The sequence below is a fragment of the Scaptodrosophila lebanonensis genome, unplaced genomic scaffold (assembly GCF_003285725.1).
Source record: "Scaptodrosophila lebanonensis strain 11010-0011.00,11010-0021.00 unplaced genomic scaffold, SlebRS2 tig00000043-arrow-pilon, whole genome shotgun sequence".
NCBI lineage: Eukaryota > Metazoa > Arthropoda > Insecta > Diptera > Drosophilidae > Scaptodrosophila > Scaptodrosophila lebanonensis.
In genome coordinates, this window is record NW_022060545.1 from 12,881,195 (window position 1) to 12,899,245 (window position 18,051).

Sequence of the window (18,051 nt, forward strand, 5' to 3'; positions counted from 1 at the left end):
CAACAATTATAACAACAATATCAAGCTCTGTTCGTACATTGTTTTGTGATCTCGTTACGATTTAAAAAATATACTATAAATAAATAAAAATGGCACTTAAGGTGAGCAGCATCAGGACTCAAGCAGAAAGGATATACCCAGTGCTAGCTATAACTCTATGTGCGGCGTATCCTTTACGAAAAAGTGAAAAAACTAAAGTTGCAATAACGAAATACTAAAAAAGTGCCAACACCTACATCTAAAGTGCAAAATTATTGATGAAAATATCCTCAATGTTTCCTTCTCTCAACAGCCACACTCACTTACACATGCAAAGCGAGGATATTTGGCATTATTGTAAAAGCTAAACACTACAATTGGTTTCAATTTATTTGTTTTCGGGTAGTTAGTTATAAAATATTTTGAATTTCCGATTCAAAGAGCGCTATAAAAAGCAGTCTGCAAACAAAAGCTCAATTTTCAATATTATTTTCAAGTCAAACTTTGTTGCCAAACTTATTTTTTGGTTTCTTCAAATGTGGTTTATTGAGTAATTTATCAGCTTCGGTATACATCCATTACCACCCGGAAATAGTGACTGAAATCACACGAATCATTAGCAAGGACATTTTCGACAGCAATACGATCATTCAACAAACATGTCTTGAAAACACAACTGCTTGTAAGAAAATTTTGTATTACGACATGCTTGGGACATTCGACAATTTTGTGTGTGTATTTTAATTAGTTTTAATTAATTTTTCAGTAGTTGTTGTTTTTAGTTATTTACAAGTATTTAAAAAAAAACTACCGATTCACATTATATTTAGGGGTAAGAGCACCACTATAACATAATGTGTTTTTTTATACATATTTTACTTCGAACGTATTATTTAAAACGTTTGTTTGATTTAAATGAAGAACGACCGCAGTCACTTTTCAAAATAAGCCACAAAGACAAAGCACTTGCACTCCATTCGGCCACAAAAACATGCAAAAATTTACTAGCGTTTTTGCAAGCAGACGTTAAAAGGCAAATCGTTAAAACAAAAGCCAAATTAAACCCAACCACAATGAGACCGCAACCTAACACTTCATTAAAAATGCAATAAACCTACGCTCGCTGCTGATGAAGACATTACGGTCCAACGAGAGTGACGTGTGACAATGAGGGAGGAGTTGGGGTTTGCTTTGGGGATGGAGATGGCGATTGCGATTACCATCGTATGTTGGGCTGTCGCGTGGCGCATGCGCGCTAATTGCAACACTCGCAACGTCTGGTGGCGATTAACAAATAAACAATTTGTTAACTAGTTGGCAATTATGCAATTACAGTATCTGATTTTCGCGTCGGCTCTCTGTTTGAGCATGGCCTATCCCCTGGACCATCACTACTATGAGGATCATGGCTACGAGCAGTTGGGACACGAGGCAGCGCCCATACACGACTATGGACATCAGCATCAGATCGAACGCATCTCGCTGGGCGAGGAGCATGGACATGGCTATGAGCATCTAGAGCATCACGAGGATGAGCATGTTGACTATTATGTAAGTTATTACTAATATATTGAAGTTAATAAATTAAATACTGTTTGTGAAGGCTAATCCGTTTTTCAACAGTCGATATTATGTATTCATTTAGGTTTATAGGTTAATCCCGTTTGAGCAATCACTATTATTTAGATCTACATAACACTAAGATAGAACAAACTCTTTAAAGTTTGTGACTTGATCGAACTTTAACAAAAGTTTAAATATGTTTGGTTGAAAAAAAATTAAAAAACAGCCTAGCATGTGAATCGTGAATCGTCACTATTTATAAAAATAGTGTAATAATTATTGCAAATCCCCCCTTCCTTTAGGGAGTTGGTATTTGAAATACTAATCTAATTATGACTTATGCCATTTTTTTAATGACAGGCACCTCCCAAATATGCCTTCAAATATGGCGTCAATGATTTCCATACTGGCGATGTTAAATCTCAGCATGAGACACGCGACGGTGACACCGTGAAGGGTAAGTGTGAACTGCAAAACGAAAGACTGAGGAAACAAACTTGATCGCTTGCAACTTGTAATACTCTTGCAGGCCAATACTCCCTGGTCGAACCTGATGGTTCCATTCGCACTGTGGACTACACAGCCGACAAGCACAATGGTTTCAATGCTGTCGTGCACAAGACCGCGCCCGTGCATCATCACGAGGAATTGCACGAGCATCACTACTAAGCCAACAACAATTACAACTTAATGTGTGTACAGTTAAAAGTTTAAAAGAAATACTGAAATTAGAGTTAGCCAAATTGCTCGAACAAATTGCTGCAGACAAGCGTTTTGTCACAGCTTCATAAAAATCACGATAACAAAAGCAACAACAAACGAACATTAGCGATCGACCATGAATTGTAAATCAGCTTCATATCTCGTAATTAGGACACAGATATATATACACGCACAAACACACAGATCAGTGCATTGTCTTCACAACCATTTTGTGTGAGGGTGTGTGTATTATTTACTTCTTAATATTCATATATCATTACATATTTTATTTCTGTGATAGCAAATAATTTCTACTACACTATTTCTACTACAAATTTTCGCGCTACCGATTTGTTGTAGTCACTAACTTAAACGACTGTCTCTCCTACGCTAGTTCATCGACTCAGTTTAACTCAACGAATTTATAATCAATCTATACTATACTCGTATATCATCCAATATCATATCTTCTTGTTACATAAACATGCATATCTTCTAGCTGCAGTATATTAAATTTTTGTTTTTGTACAGAACAGTAACAGCAACAATGAGAACTGTGTAATAAAATGTGAATTATGTACTTTTTATAAAATCAAAAGTTATGTATTTAAATTACTTGGCATAGAAATTGGCGGGGGCTACAGAGTAAAAGAAGTCATTGCCCAAGCATTGAACTTGCGTGCTCCGCGGGTTGTCGGACCACATGTGTTGGGGCAAGCTTGGACATTTGCCACATTTGGCGTGCAATTAATGGCCAAACGTCAAATGTTGCCAACTGGTTTACGCTGCGTTAGCGCAGCTTATATTTTTCAACAAAAAATAGCAGACATTTTCCGCGTATGTTCCGCGTGAATTGCAACTGGTTTGATTTGTTATTTTGTTTTCATTTCTCTTACATAATATGTAATCGAATAGCTTCCTAAATTGCCTAAATAAATTGTATATTTCCAAATTTGAATTAATTTATTACTAATTAACGCTTATAATTGTTAACAAGCGGCGCGTTCATTATATTTAAAAAAAAAAGTGAGCCGCGATTTCCATGCGGCATGTGGATTGCATGTGGCTGCTTTCGTTTTTGTTTTGCTCGCCTTTTTCATACAAGACGCTGACAGCATTTCAAGTCAAATTGCGGCATGCATTGGCACAGGTTGGCAGCACCGCTGTCTCGTGTGATAACAAAAAGGGCAGAGTACAGCGCAATAGGAGGAAAATTTCAATGAAAATAAACAGACAACTCTTAAATAAACAAAATGTTGGCAAAAAATATATATGTGCCGCGTGTAAATCAGGTAACATATTAATATACTATCATCTATTAGCTAAATGCTAAGCGCATTAACCCTCCCACAGATTGATGCCATTTACCTAAACAAGGACATTACACGCTTAATACGCGACAACCTGCTGGAGAACTTACAAGCCATATCGGTAAGTAACAGCAAATCACAATTTAACATAACGTGCATATATTAAAACACACCAACAGCCTGTGTTGTTTATCAAAATACAACCTGAGCTTGACTTGCTTATACAGTCGGCCATTTGGTTTGGCTCCATTGGAAAGCGCTGCTCGACCTTTGGCCAACAATTGTTGGTACTGGCTTACGATGCCGAGCGTTTGACAATTTCACGTTTGGCTCTTCATTTTGCACTTACCGTGTTACCCGGCTATGTGAAAAGCTGGGAGGAAAGGCGCCTAACCTATCGCGTTGAATGGTTTAGCCACGCCATTACTTGGGCGGAGAACAGCGCTCTTGTCTTGAACATCCTCAATTACTTTCGTTTTCTAAAGACAGGTAGGAAGCCCACGTTGGTTGACTATCTCTTAGGCTTGGATTACATTAGTCTGCGCAACAATCAGCGGCGCGACATTGGCTACAAATATTTAACAAGAGAACTGCTCTGGGGAGGATTCATGGTGAGTTCATCGTTTTTCCAAAGGTGCAGTGCGCATAACCTTTTAATCTGCAGGAAATCCTTGGGCTTGTACTACCCATAATCAACTTCCGCAAAATTCAAAGGCTGTTCAAGTCGTGGCTCTTTGGTCAACAATTAAACGGTCGGCGGCGAGAAAGCCTCAATCAAAAATTGGTAGTGCCAAAAATGACGACGCTATCCACTTGCATTTTTTGCGGCGAACGTCCCACACTTCCGCATCACATGGGATGTGGTCATATCTATTGTTATTATTGTCTTCGTGCTAATTTGTTAACGGATTCAAGTTTTATCTGTACAAAATGTGATGCTCCTTGTGATGAGGATGGGATTCGGAGTGTGTAATGATTTTATTCGATTTGTATCTGTTTTTTTTTTTCTTTTGTGTTAATATAAGACATAATTTATTGTTTAGCAACATAGTAAGGGATTATATCACGCTTTATAAATATATTTCTATATTTGCGGTAATTTTTTGCGTGTTTGACAGTGCTGCGAAACGCACTTTGGTGTTAGGCAACAAAGAGAAGTTCTCAACTGATTTTTTGCTTGAGAGAGTCAGTTTGTTATCGACTCGCGCATTTACTATCGGCGGATTTGCAGAAGCTCTGCTTATTAAATTTTGTGGCTATTATTAATGTGGTTGGAATTGTTAAAAATTTGTTAGCTTGAAAAAGAAAGTTTGTAGATTGACCTACGATTGCTCGTAAGTTGCAAGCAGTCAAATAAAACATAAAAGGTGAGTGTCTATATGCGGAGTGTGGGTAACAAAAAAGCGCGCGAAAACTGTGGTCAGCCGTGGACTCAGCTGTTGCTTTAACTAGGAAAGTTGCCACTTGTTAGTAATAACCAACTAACAGCTCTTTTTATTGATCAATGCAATCACTCTAATAATAAAGGAAGCAAATGTTTAACATAAGTATTTAAGTTAAGAATAGTACTTTATAAAGTGGCAGTTCAACTGATACAAATATTTACAACCGCGCTCGCGCGCTGTCTGGCAGCACAACAAGTTTGTTATTATCTCATTTTTTCTGCTGCGCATATAGTCTTTGTCCCGAGTGTGTATTAGCAAGAAGCGAAATAATAGAGCATAGAAATCACGTTAAATTGCAAGAAAACTGTGAAACGCCCAACATCAACGTTAGCACCTGCATATTGCGCAATCGGGCAGAGAAATCCACAGGCGTCAGCAACGCCCGATCACAAAAGAACACAACACAGCAACAACAAACAAAAACAACGGTTGAACGAAAAAAAAAACACTACACTACCTTGTTGTCGACCCCAGCAAACAAATTGCGCATATTTTCGTGGGCAGCAGCTGATTTCACATATCAAGGTCAGTAAGGTGGCAGAAATCGCGTGAAGAATACCAAAATAAAAAATGAAGCCTAATAATTATTGTTTCCCCTCCAATGCTCAGAATAATGCTCGACTTGGAAATCGTGCCAGAGATCTCACTGGGCTGTGACGCTTGGGAGTTTGTACTTGGCATGCACTTCTCTCAGGCCATTGCCATTATACAATCTCAGGTGGGCATCATAAAGGGCGTGCAGGTGCTGTACTCCGACACGAATCCACTGGGCGTCGACATTATTATCAACCTACCACAGGATGGCGTTCGCCTAATTTTTGATCCTGTGGTACAACGTTTAAAAATCATCGAGGTGTTTAACATGAAGCTTGTGAAACTGAAATATGGAGGCGTCTACTTCAACTCACCAGAGGTGTTGCCCTCCATCGAGCAGATTGAACATTCTTTCGGAGCTACACATCCGGGCGTCTATGATGCAGCTAAGCAGTTGTTCGCTCTGCACTTTCGTGGTCTGAGCTTCTACTTCCCCGTCGATAATAAACTTCATTCGGGTTATGCGCATGGACTCGGCTCGTTAGTCTTCCTCAATGGCGCGTCGCCTGTGGTCTCCAAGATGTCTCTGTACGCGGGTAGCAATGTTACCGAAAATCGTATACCTTCACTGCCACTTGCCTGCTACCATCGACAGATGTACTTGGAATCGGCAACGGTGCTGCGCACCTCATATGGTCATACAAAAGGCTTAAAGCTGAAACTATTCACGGAGGGCTCAGGTCGCGCCCTGGAACCGCGTCGTCAGTGCTTCACCCGTGAGCTCCTTTTTGGTGATAGCTGCGAGGACGTGGCCACAAACTTGGGTGCACCCAATCGTATTTTCTTCAAGAGCGAAGACAAGATGAAGATCCATTCGTCGAGCGTGAATCGTCAGGCTCAAAGCAAACGCAGCGATATATTCTTTAATTACTTCACTCTCGGCATCGATGTGCTCTTTGATGCACGCACGCAGACCTGCAAAAAGTTCATACTGCACACCAATTATCCGGGTCATTTTAATTTCAATATGTACCATCGTTGCGAGTTTCAATTCCAGTTAAAATCGGATCAACAGGCCAGCGAGTGTATCGATCAGTTGGCGACCCAAAACAAGCATGATTATGTCAATATAACTGCCTACACGAAATGGGGTGAGATTAGTGGTTCGCTTGCCACTTCAGAGCGTCCGGTGGTGCTTCATCGAGCCAGCTCCACGAATACGGCCAATCCCTTTGGTTCGACTTTTTGCTTTGGCTATCAAGATTTGATTTTCGAAGTGATGCCCAACAATCACATAGCCTCTGTGACGCTCTATAATACGGCACCGCCTCAACAGCCCGCACATCCATGGCAGCAGCACAAAATGCAGGACATACGCCTGACTGTGGCCTAAACTTGTGTGGGTTTTGTTGGGCTTACAAACGACGCTTGATGGATGAATATTTCTTTCATCGTGTTCTAATGTTTAAGTTACCAAATTGATCTAACATAGGCGTACTCTATATAGCGTAATATATATAGAATTTCTATTTAGACCGTAAGCAAATTCATCAGACGAACTCTTTGACCATGTTCTACGGTATTCCATAACTCATACAGACAATTAATTAGACACGTACTTCGTATAAAAGATAAATTCTAAAAAAAAAAACCAAAAAAAAACTTAAAACAATTGCATGTCGTTAAAATATTTAAATATTTTAAGCTCAAAGTGTATTTCTCTTTAAAAAAGAAAAGAACAAAAAACATGAAAAAAATATACAAATATAGCATAAGGTTTCGAAAAGGATTGGTATTTTATTTCAGAGGTGGGAAAAATGTGTGTGGAATGATTTCCATTTCTGTAGAAATTAAATTAAATTATGGTGAAGAGTAAATTATTGGTGATCGTTCTTTGTTATTAAATTCAAGATCCCAATAGGATTTATCATTCTCCGTACTTAGAATTAAGATCATTAAAATATTCAAAAGTTATACGATCATGTGGAATTTTTCATTCAATGTATATTGCACTCTCCCATGTTGGAAAAATTGTATTCGATGTATGGATCCCTATTTTTCAATTATGGAAATGTTTTCACTTACAGCATTTCAAAATGCCCGAGTCGAACACAGAAGAAGGTAATGGGCCACAACAGGTTTCACAGCAGTCGGCAGCGCCGGCCTATGATCCCAATATATTGCCCGACATGCTACCCGTCTACTACAGACGTCTTTTTCCACACCAGCCGTTCTACCGCTGGCTCTCCTATGGATTGAGTAAGTCCTATAAAAACTCTTTAAAATACTAATTTATACGAGCTCTATTTTCTCTATTTAGGTGAGGATGGGATATTTACGAATCGTGAGATCTCTTTTACGTTACACGATGACATCTATGTTCGCTATCTTTGCTATGATACTCCAGCCGACTTAGAGAAGGACATCTGTGCGCGTAATCCCTACAAAATCGACATTGGTGCCGTCATGTCGACACGTCCAAAAAACTTTCGCATCGTACCGGGGGGAATTACTCCGGTACAACGTGAATTGGTCTTCGATATCGATATGACGGACTATGACGAGGTGCGCACCTGTTGTTCGGGCGCAGAAGTGTGCCAGAAATGTTGGAAATTTATGGTGTTGGCTGCACGTATTTTGGAGTCTGCACTACGTGAGGATTTTGGGTTCGAGCACGTCCTGTGGATCTTTTCGGGTCGACGTGGTATTCATTGTTGGGTGTGTGACCAACAAGCCCGGCTTTTGGACGCACGGGGCCGTAGTGCAGTCGCCGAGTATCTGAATATCATTAACTATGTGACGTATAAGGGATCGAGCACGCCCCGCATACAACTGGGCGATCGCATCCATCACAGTTTGAGACGCGCCCTGAAGTTCGTGGAGCCCATGTTTGAGGAAATTATTCTCGACGATCAGAATCTCTTTGGCACACCAAAGGGTGTTAGCAAACTGATGCATATAATTAGCGATGATGGCGCTCGCAACGAGCTGGCGGTTTATTTACAGAAGTCCCACGAGGATGGTACCCACTCGCGGGCCATTTGGGAGAGTTTCGCGCGCTTTGCCAACTCTATGCGCACCAGTGCGGCAAATGTGTGGAGTCGCAAGCTCAAGCATGTGGTGGAGGAAGTGCAGCTGTGCCTACTTTATCCACGCCTCGATATCAACGTTACAAAGGGGTTCAATCACTTGCTGAAGGCGCCTTTTTGTATTCATCCCGCGACGGGCAAGGTCTGCGTGCCTTTCAGCGTCAGTGCTGTGGCAAAATTCGATCCCACCACAGTGCCCACCATCAGCCAACTTCTACAGGAGATAAATGCCTTCGATGACAAGACTAAAAGCTACATGGAAATGCCCGAGGATAAAAGTCGCATTAAGGATCACAAGAAGACGAGCATGTTTAAAGGCGTACTTGTCTTTGAGGAGTTTCTGCGCAAGCTGGAGCGCAGCTTCAAAGAAAACTCAATGGATTTCTAACTTGGATTGAAGCTCGGGTTTTTTATTTTGTGTATTAGAAATAAATAATTTACAATTGCGCTCAAGATCGTTGACTCCCACTCAACTTACATACAACGCAATCGCACCAATGGCTCAATAACGCCGTCCTTGTCCTTCCAATCAACCTCTACCTCCAGCTGGAAGAGACCCTCGTCGGAGGGCGTGGTGTTGTCTGGCAAGTTAGCGAGTATCTCACTGTCTCCGGTTCGCAATTTGAAAGCCGGCGTCGAACTCTGTGCATCTCCCTCGCCAGACTGGGGCAACGTAACCTTGATTTTCGCTGGCAACAAACTGCCCTTGCCTAGCACCAACTTGGCCTTTGATTCATCATCACCGTGCCATATATACAAGTCATCTTCGGTCAGAACGCAATCATCGGCTTTCTGCAACTGTTGCTCCAAGGGATCGAGCAAATAAAGCGCCTGCCGTGCACAACCAATGGCCACCACCTCATCCGCCGAATAGCAGTTGTGGAGCTTGGCGTTTGGGTATCGTGCTGCCAGTGCCGCCTGCAGTTTGGGTATTTGCATTGTGGCACCCAACAACACGATTTCATCAATTCCCGTCACTTGAGGCTGCTCTTTCTGCGCACGCTCCACACACTCACTTAATTGCGCTATGAAATTATTGATGACCGGCTGGATGAGGCTCTCGAAGCGGGCACGTGACATTTGTACGTTAAAGTCAACGCCATCCATGAGGGAATCAATGTACAGTTGCGTGGAGGGCAGCGTCGTCAATATGTGCTTGCAGTTGGCGGCTGCCGTGCGTATTTTGGCCAGCGAGCGCCGCGACTCGTGTGGATCTAGTTTATATTTGCGCTTGAATTCCTCACAAATGAATTGCACTAAAGCCTCCGTGAATTGCCGACCGCCAATCGCAAATGGACCAAAGGTAGCAAGTTCTATATAGAGACCATTCTGCACCGCATATAAGGCAAATTGACTGTACAGGCCTCCGCACTTAATGGTCAGCACATGCTTCCGTCCGGCCTCCGGTTCCTCTCCGATGTTATAGCCTAAAACAGCGGCAGTGGGCTCCGCAATAATTTGAGCCACTTGGAAACCGGCGGATTTGGCCGCATCCGACAGCAGGTAGTAAGCTTGGGCAGGATAGTAGCTGGGTATTGAGAGCACGGCTATAGGTGAGTGTTCCGCATTGTTATAGTATTGACGCGCCAGCTCCAATTCAGCACGCAGCAGCTCCACCGTCACCTGAAATGCGGTCAGCTCCTTTGTCACCACCTTGTCATCTTGATCTTCCTTCTCGGATGGCACCGTATGTTCCATTTTAAAGACAGCTTCCTGCTCATCATAATCGCAGGGTATATCCTTCAATGCACTGGCTATTTTATCCGCACTGAGCTCCTCCTTTGGCTGTAAGAGCTGAAAACTGTGCGCTACTGCTTGTTTCGGTCTTGTGGCCATTTTCTGTTTCGCTGTCAAACCACATTCGATCTCGGAGACGCCATCCCACAGCAAACAGGCTTGAGAGACACGATCGCCTTGCTTGTTTGCTATAACATCCACCTTTCCATCGGATCTTACGTAAGCTATGCAGAGGGTACTGTTTCCAATTTTGATACCAAATCGTGGCCACATCTTGCAGATTTCCCAATTTATTATACTAAACTAAGCAATAATTTTGATAATTAAAAGTATTCAGGCGCGCACGTTTTTCTTTTTTTGCAACTATGAAGCGCGGTCAGGGCTGCCAACTTCCAACTTGCCAACACTACAAAACTAACACAACTACCCTGCAGCCCAATAATGTCAATGTTGCAGCTCGATCTAGTTAATTATGTTCAAAAGTCCTTTTAATATAGTGTAGCGACTATATGTATTGTAAAAGTTAATTTAAATAAAAAGGTCATTAATGTGAAACTAGAAGCATAGTCAATCTTTTTATATACTTAACTGACTATTCTGAAAGGATGGAGTAGCTTACAAAATTAAAAAAAGTCGAGGGCTTCCGTCTACGCTAGAGCTAATAAAATAATTTATGGCATTTTTATTTGATATTAGTAATGGCAAGCAATACTCAATTAAACATATTTTAAATATATTTACAAATATATTGATTTAAATATATGTAATTTTAAATGGCTGAAACTCTTTTACCAGTTCCAGTGGCACTGGTATTATTGCAGCAGTTATCACCGTTGATCAACACTGAGTAGTAAATATGTAAACAAAACACTTGAGGGAATCGCTTAAGCACTGCTGAAAAATAACGTATAATTCGCTAATTAATTAGCGCAAACTGTGCAAATAATTGCATCGGATGAAATTAGAGCAGTGTGTGTTTGTCAAGAATGTGCAAACATATTTAAATTGTGGAAAAAGGAGAATTTAATAAAGTTTTCTTTCGGTGCTTCTGAAAAATCTATATGTGTGTGAAAAGGGGGCAGCAGCACCAAACTGTTGACCCCAACGTCGTCGTTGGAGCGCCACCCCACGAGGAAGTGTAGTTTGTGTGTCAAACAAATCACACACACACACAAGCACTCACAGAAGCACTGTGCAACGCCCCCTCTCCCATTTGAGGCAACCCAACAAAGCCGCGATTCGTCATCGATTTATAGAGCCAAACAATAGAGCTTGGAGTACGCGCAATGAAAATTAATGAAATTTAATTTAAACAAAAACGAAAGAAACTATTTTGACCTTCGGAATACTTATTGTATAGTTGTTTGTTTGCACATTAAGATAAAATGCGCAATTCGTAAACTTGTAGAAGTAGGGCAAGCAGAAGAAAAAAATAAAACAATTTTTTAGTGATTACAGTGCCGTCCACACACACCCGCATACAGATATACATATATACTGTTACTTACACAAATACGCATCGCCTTCGAACGGCCAACGGAGCAACCTTGAGCTCCGTACCAATTTAAAACACACACGCACACTCATACAAAATGGACGATAACCTGAGCACGAAATCCTCAGAGTCCTCAATAACAACCAGTGGTGAATATGAAATAGTAACGGATAGCAATGTAACAACACCCATGGACAACTTGCCGCGCACTGTGCCTGTTCCCACTGTACTGGATACGGCACCCGACAATAAGGAGCCGCCCACATCCTTGAGCGCCCTCGCTTTGTCCACATCTATGTCGCCCGGGGGAAATCGCTCACCCACTCTGGACATTGCAAATAATCGCAACATTAGCGACATACAACACGAGATGACCGACGCTTTGCGAGATCTGGAGCTGGAGCGAAGCGGTGGCGTTACTATTATAGGTAAGAAGAAGAGCATAACTAAAACGTCAAATGGTCGACGCGACAAAACTTGCTACACTACTCTCTCGGCTCAATTGTTTAAAAAACGCACAGCTGTGTACACACTCGCAACCGACTTCCAAAGTAAAAAAGTAGTGCCAAGACCGGGGCCACGGAATTGAAGCCGAAGGCAACGATAATTACCAGTAAGCCGTCGACTATCTTATCTGTCGCAAGTTCTTGAGCAAAAGAAAACAAAAAGTGTCGTCATGACAACTGTATGGATAGCTGCGATACAAACAAACCAATAGGGACAGACGAAAGCTCAAATACTTACATATTATGTATATATCGTATATATAAGTAGATATTTCAATTGAAAAACTGTGCACTCTGAATAATTGCCAATTAACATTTGCAGCTGGCGGAGAGAAGACGCGTCATCAACAGCAGCCACTGAAGAAACGCTCACAAGTTCAACAGAAATCGCTGACTCTACCACTAACCAGTAGCGGATCATCGCGACCCGCGCTCATTGTGCCAGAGGTGGAGGGTGAGGACGCGCAAATGCGTTTCAAATGCAAACTATTTTCGCCAAAGAGCGAGGAGGACGATGTGTCCGCATCGGACCACAATCGGGTGGGTCATTCCGTCTTTTATGATTGTATTGATGCCAGTCCGGCATGCATTGAGGAGAAACAGGATCTCATGAAGCCAGAAAAATGCGACACAACCGATGAGGAGGGTGAGTAGTATAGAAAATCCGTTACGAAATGTGGGAATCCCCGTAGCCCCAGAAGTGTGAAAAGCGTTGGATATTTTAGCATATCCGAGATCATAATTAATATTTTTTTGCAGTTTCCGATATCGATCAGGGCTGCACTATTTTCTCGGGTGTTACCTATTTGGGCGCCGCCAACATTAACGCGCCCAAATCGGAAATCGATGTCTATCGCATTATGAGTGAGCTGAACACCGGTTCCAATTCGGGTGGACTAAAGATAACCGTCAGCATACCCAATTGCTCCGATGGTCTGGTGATGTAGGTATCACTAGGAGAGCTCTTGTCTTGTACATTGAGATATAATGCAAATGAATTCCAGACTTCACGATGCCGAGACTAATACAATTATAGCCACTTATGAAATATCAAGCATCATACTCTATTATCGCGGCCCCGTGGACACTGTGGAGAATGGCTGCTTTGCTTTCACTTGGCTGCACGGAGATGCTCTGTTTCAATGCCATGTATTTCGTTGCCATATCCCCGAAGCGGTGAACCAAGTGAGCGGTGAGTGGGCCCTACTGATATAACTTAAGCTATTTGTGGTTTCTCCTACTTATTTCCTTTCATTCGTCTTACAGCCTGCTTTCAGAAAGCCTTTCAAACTTATCCGCCCAGCATGACCTGCAGCTTAACATCTGCTGTGGACATGGCAAACTCTATTACTTCGGATGTCAGTGGTAATCCCTTAAATACTGCTGGGTATGAGTTCATCGTATCGTTGGAGATACGCGAGAAGGTGGCAAAGAATTCGTATGCGGCAGTGCCGCGTGATCGTCGTTGTTTCAAGTTGCGCGCCAATACAGACAAAGAGGTGTGCATCACAGTCAAACAGACACCCTCGAATGTCCTTCAACCCTTGTTCATCGAACGCTGCTTTGGTGTGTTGGTGGCTCCGGGCAAACTGGTCGTGCAAAAGGATATGCACTTGATTGACATGCTGAGCATGGGCTACGTGCAGAATCCAATACCGGCAGTGGTCCCAGCTTCGACAGCAGAGTCTGGCGCCAATAATGGGAACAACGCCAGCAACAACTCAACAACCGGAACAAGCAGCTCACCGCTTTGTCTTAACCCTTATGCCATACGCGCCGAATGGAAAGCCAGTGAAAAGGCGTTCGAGCAGCTTAACATAGAAGCGTCCAAGGCACCGCTAACCGTGGCTGTAGATATTGTTATGCGCGGCATACAGGAACCAGTACGCTTTGTCATTGAGACACTTGTAACCATACACTCGGCTGGCGATCTACGCTTCATGGACCACTTTATGTCAAAGCGGCCGATGACGTTGCGCTTCTATTTGCATCTGAAGCGCACCGATGAATGCAATTGGAAGGTAAACTCCATAGATCCATCGGAGGAGATAACAGAGCAACAAAACCAGACAGCTTCGGCAACTCTTCTAAAGTTCGGCATCGATAAGTTGCGTATGGTGCGATCCGGTTCTATAGCCTCTATCGAGGATGATTGTCCAACCGATTATAGCAGCGATGGTGACGAGCCGTTGCTAAGTGGCACTGGTGAAGTCTCTAAGGAGTGTTCGCAGGACACGCTTGAGGAATGGAATCCCATATTACGCGAATGGGATAGCGAGAAACGGCCCAAGAATTTAGCTCCTCTGGTGCGCCTGGGCGTACCCGAGGCATTGCGTGAGGTGGTCTGGCAAAAGTTGGCCAATGTGGAGGGAAAGGCGGAAATGAATGATATGTACAAGATATTGATTACCAAAGTGAGTAGATTTTAAGCATTATTCAATTGTCCGCTTTAATTACTTTTAGGTGTGCACCCTATTATGGAATTTCTTTCTAAAGAATGTTCTTGCACACATTTTAACATACATATGTATTATTTAATTCTTTAGTTTACATTTTAACTTCACGATATATTTTGTCTTTCAAAATTTTGGTATTGCCTAATTGGATCAAATTATAAACGAGGAAGATAAAACGTCATCGTCATCGAGCCAGTGAATAAATATTTAAAATATAAATTATTGACATTAACGAGTAATTAATGCCGATGACCTACTTAAAAATACCGTTTTAGGACATGATCAAAAGCGCAAATCGACTTGTGAATAAAATTTGTTATACGTTTTACTTAGTTAATTACTGAGTATAACTTGTTACTGCTTTATTGAAGATATTGGCAAATATTCAATGAATCTAATTTCTCGTAACTGAACTCAAATATAACAATAAAATAAAAAAAATTTAAATAAATTCCCTATCGGAGCAATAATTAAAATCGACTTGAGGACACAAATGTTTTGTTATAGTGGTTCAATTAATGCTTTATATGGAACTAAAATATTCTATTTGCTATTTGAAAATTGTAAATTGTAGAAGAAATTAATGCGAGGAATTAAGATCTTTTCCTATCATATTGTATCTCTTTTATGTTTTAGGAGACCGACTGCGAGGCAGTTATATTAAGGGACATACATCGCACATTTCCGGCGCACAAATGCTTCAAGGAGAATGGCGGATCTGGCCAGGATTCGCTCTTCAAGGTATCCAAAGCATATGCTGTTCATGACAGCGAAGTCGGCTATTGTCAAGGATTGAGTTTCATTGCAGCCAGTCTGCTACTTCATGTATGTACACACGAGTATATCGTCCAACTTTGTGCGAGGCTCACATTTGTTGAAAATCCCCCTTTTAGATGCCCGAGGAGGATGCGTTTTGCGTTCTGGTCTCGCTCATGTACGACTATGGGTTGCGGGATCTCTACAAGGCGGGCTTTGAGGTTCTTTATCTACGCCTTTATCAGTTGGAGCGTCTCATTAAGGATCAGTTGCCCAAACTGCACGAACATTTTGCTGCCTGTGGCGTAGAGACTCACATGTACGCCTCTCAGTGGCTTCTCACACTCTACACGGCACGTTTCCCACTCTGCTTTGTGTACCACGTTCTCGACGTGTTTCTGCTAGATGGATTGCCAGTGCTATTTCAGGTGGCCATCACTTTGTTGTCAATCTGTGAAGCTGACTTGCGTCAGTTGGATTTCGAGGGCATTTTGAAATATTTTCGCGTCACGTTACCCAAAAAGTGTCGCAGTCCCAGTCAGGCGCGCAAAGTTATGCGACAGGCATGCGAGCGAAAAATCAAGAAACTCAAACAATACGAGGAGGAATTTTTGCTAAAGAAACAGTACAAGGAGCGTCTCGAGAAGGAGGCACTGATCTATGAGAATCGCTTTGGCGAAGAGCGCCGCAAGTTGCAGGGTGAAATAGATCAGTTGAACAAACAGTTGTCGGAGGCTAATCTGCGGGCCATGGAGAAGGAAAAGATACACACGAGCATCATACAGGACTACAAACAAATCATACAGCGTCTGGAGCAGGATATGACCACGCTCAATGAAACGCTGAGTGCTGTTAGGGTGAGTCGGTAGTCCATAGAGGAGAGCAGCTCTTTACAAGAACTCCTTGCACAGCTCTCATGGCTGATTTAAAAGTTATTTCAACTCAACCTTTATTTTCAGCACACTGTGTCCAAATGTCAGCACTGCTGCACTGATGTGGGCAACGATAATGCTCAGCCACATCCAGCCCAGGCCTGCCCAGACAGCAAGCAACAACAGCAGCGGATCAGTGCGGAGCGTCGGAATGCGAATGAAGCCCCTTTGGGACCGCTGGATCCACTCAATGCGGCTGCGCTGCGCATACGTGAGCTGGAGCTTGAATTGGCGCAGGTTAAGCTGGCACATGTTGAGGCCGAGTGCAAGAATCAGGATTTAAATCATCAGCTAAACTCAACGCTTAACGAAATGCAAACCAATCGTAACAGCTGGCAACCCTGGCTTTCGAAAACTTTTAATTCGCTGCAAGAGAAGGTCACCACGCGTGGACATCGCGAGCATGGACAAACGGCCACATTCCAATCCCACATTGGTCCGGCGCCAGTAACAGTGAGTGAAGCAAGCTCGCCTAGCGGGAATCAGGTAACATAATACCCATACCCATGAATCCACTGAATTTATGATTCCACGAAACTCGAAAAAGTCAACAGCACTTGACGTGGATTGCCAATTTTAAGTTCAATTTGATATTACGAGTACGAGCACTGTTTAATTTTAAGCTTATTATTTATAATTTCGCACCACAATATTTGTATGCCTCAGTATAAATACCCATATATACATATCTTTAGTTACCTACATTTATACAAACATACATACATACATATATATAGTATACATATATTCTTACCTACAAACAACATGACATTGACCTTAAACACTGTTTAATCCTCGCGCTTTGTTTTAATACCTTAATTAAATTGCTGCGAAAGCAAATAAAACTTCATTTACATTTAAAAATTCTCTTTCTCTTCCGCCTCGCACATTGCTGCTCACCCAGGAGTACAAAACCTTTGCATTTGCCTCCGTTGGCGGCTCACCCAAGCTACCCAGCAAATTCCAGACCGCCAAACTGCGCAACAGCATCGACAGTCTGCGCAATATTGTCGGACCCCTGGAGGCGGGCAAATCCTTGCTCGCCGAGAATCTCAAACAGCAGCTGCAGTCGCAGCCATAGAGTTGCATCTCAGTAGCTCCCACATCTTAGATATATATGGTATGGGTGCGGCTAACTAGGCGAGAATATGAAGCCCACTACAATGAGTATGAAGCAGACAGACGGATAGAGTATTTATCTAAAAAGGTGTAGGTACCAATTGGAATTTGAAAAAAAGGAACCGTGTATCGAAAAGCAGAGAAGCGCTCAGAATGCTTAGCGGCTTGTTCTATATTGAGAATATCTAGAAAGATATTCCGTCTGTTCCATACTCATTGACCTACACTTTGGTATTATAGTAAAGGTATTAATGTGCTCGCATTTTAAGCGAAGTCGTCTATTATGCATTTTGGTTTCCATATTCGCAATTTTTCAATTTATATGAATTCATATATATGTAGTATATATGTATCTATTTATAAAATATGATTATTTTGCACACTTAAAGCACCCAAATGCGAATGCTTTTGCATATACTATATATACT

At 42.1% G+C, this 18,051-nt stretch overlaps 6 protein-coding genes across 6 annotated transcripts; 5 read left to right on the forward strand and 1 right to left on the reverse strand.

The window, feature by feature from the left end:
* Positions 1-1,302: 1,302 nt before the first annotated feature.
* Positions 1,303-2,211, forward strand: LOC115622931 (adult-specific cuticular protein ACP-22). Its single transcript, XM_030517059.1, has 3 exons — positions 1,303-1,530; positions 1,903-1,999; positions 2,072-2,211. The coding sequence occupies exons 1-3, from the start codon at positions 1,303-1,305 to the stop codon at positions 2,209-2,211; spliced, it is 465 nt and encodes a 154-aa protein (XP_030372919.1).
* Positions 2,212-3,413: 1,202 nt separating this feature from the next.
* On the forward strand, positions 3,414-4,653 carry LOC115622951 (peroxisome biogenesis factor 2). Its single transcript, XM_030517086.1, has 4 exons — positions 3,414-3,536; positions 3,598-3,675; positions 3,734-4,165; positions 4,219-4,653. Exons 1-4 carry the CDS (start codon positions 3,498-3,500, stop codon positions 4,525-4,527), a joined length of 858 nt encoding a protein of 285 aa, XP_030372946.1. The 5' UTR covers positions 3,414-3,497; the 3' UTR covers positions 4,528-4,653.
* Positions 4,654-4,785: 132 nt separating this feature from the next.
* LOC115622485 (DNA primase small subunit) lies at positions 4,786-9,075 on the forward strand. The gene is made up of 3 exons (XM_030516431.1): positions 4,786-4,921; positions 7,621-7,792; positions 7,854-9,075. Exons 2-3 carry the CDS (start codon positions 7,630-7,632, stop codon positions 9,008-9,010), a joined length of 1,320 nt encoding a protein of 439 aa, XP_030372291.1. The 5' UTR covers positions 4,786-4,921; positions 7,621-7,629; the 3' UTR covers positions 9,011-9,075.
* On the forward strand, positions 5,245-7,251 carry LOC115622486 (UPF0183 protein CG7083). The gene is made up of 2 exons (XM_030516432.1): positions 5,245-5,524; positions 5,609-7,251. The coding sequence occupies exon 2, from the start codon at positions 5,613-5,615 to the stop codon at positions 6,924-6,926; it is 1,314 nt and encodes a 437-aa protein (XP_030372292.1). The 5' UTR covers positions 5,245-5,524; positions 5,609-5,612; the 3' UTR covers positions 6,927-7,251.
* LOC115622484 (heat shock 70 kDa protein 14) lies at positions 9,004-10,849 on the reverse strand. The gene has a single exon (XM_030516430.1). It carries the CDS (start codon positions 10,630-10,632, stop codon positions 9,097-9,099), a length of 1,536 nt encoding a protein of 511 aa, XP_030372290.1. The 5' UTR covers positions 10,633-10,849; the 3' UTR covers positions 9,004-9,096.
* Positions 10,850-11,279: 430 nt separating this feature from the next.
* LOC115622122 (rab GTPase-activating protein 1-like) lies at positions 11,280-17,948 on the forward strand. The gene is made up of 9 exons (XM_030515974.1): positions 11,280-12,282; positions 12,683-13,006; positions 13,120-13,303; positions 13,365-13,552; positions 13,627-14,774; positions 15,453-15,641; positions 15,710-16,429; positions 16,532-16,990; positions 17,409-17,948. Exons 1-9 carry the CDS (start codon positions 11,952-11,954, stop codon positions 17,583-17,585), a joined length of 3,720 nt encoding a protein of 1,239 aa, XP_030371834.1. The 5' UTR covers positions 11,280-11,951; the 3' UTR covers positions 17,586-17,948.
* Positions 17,949-18,051: the final 103 nt, after the last annotated feature.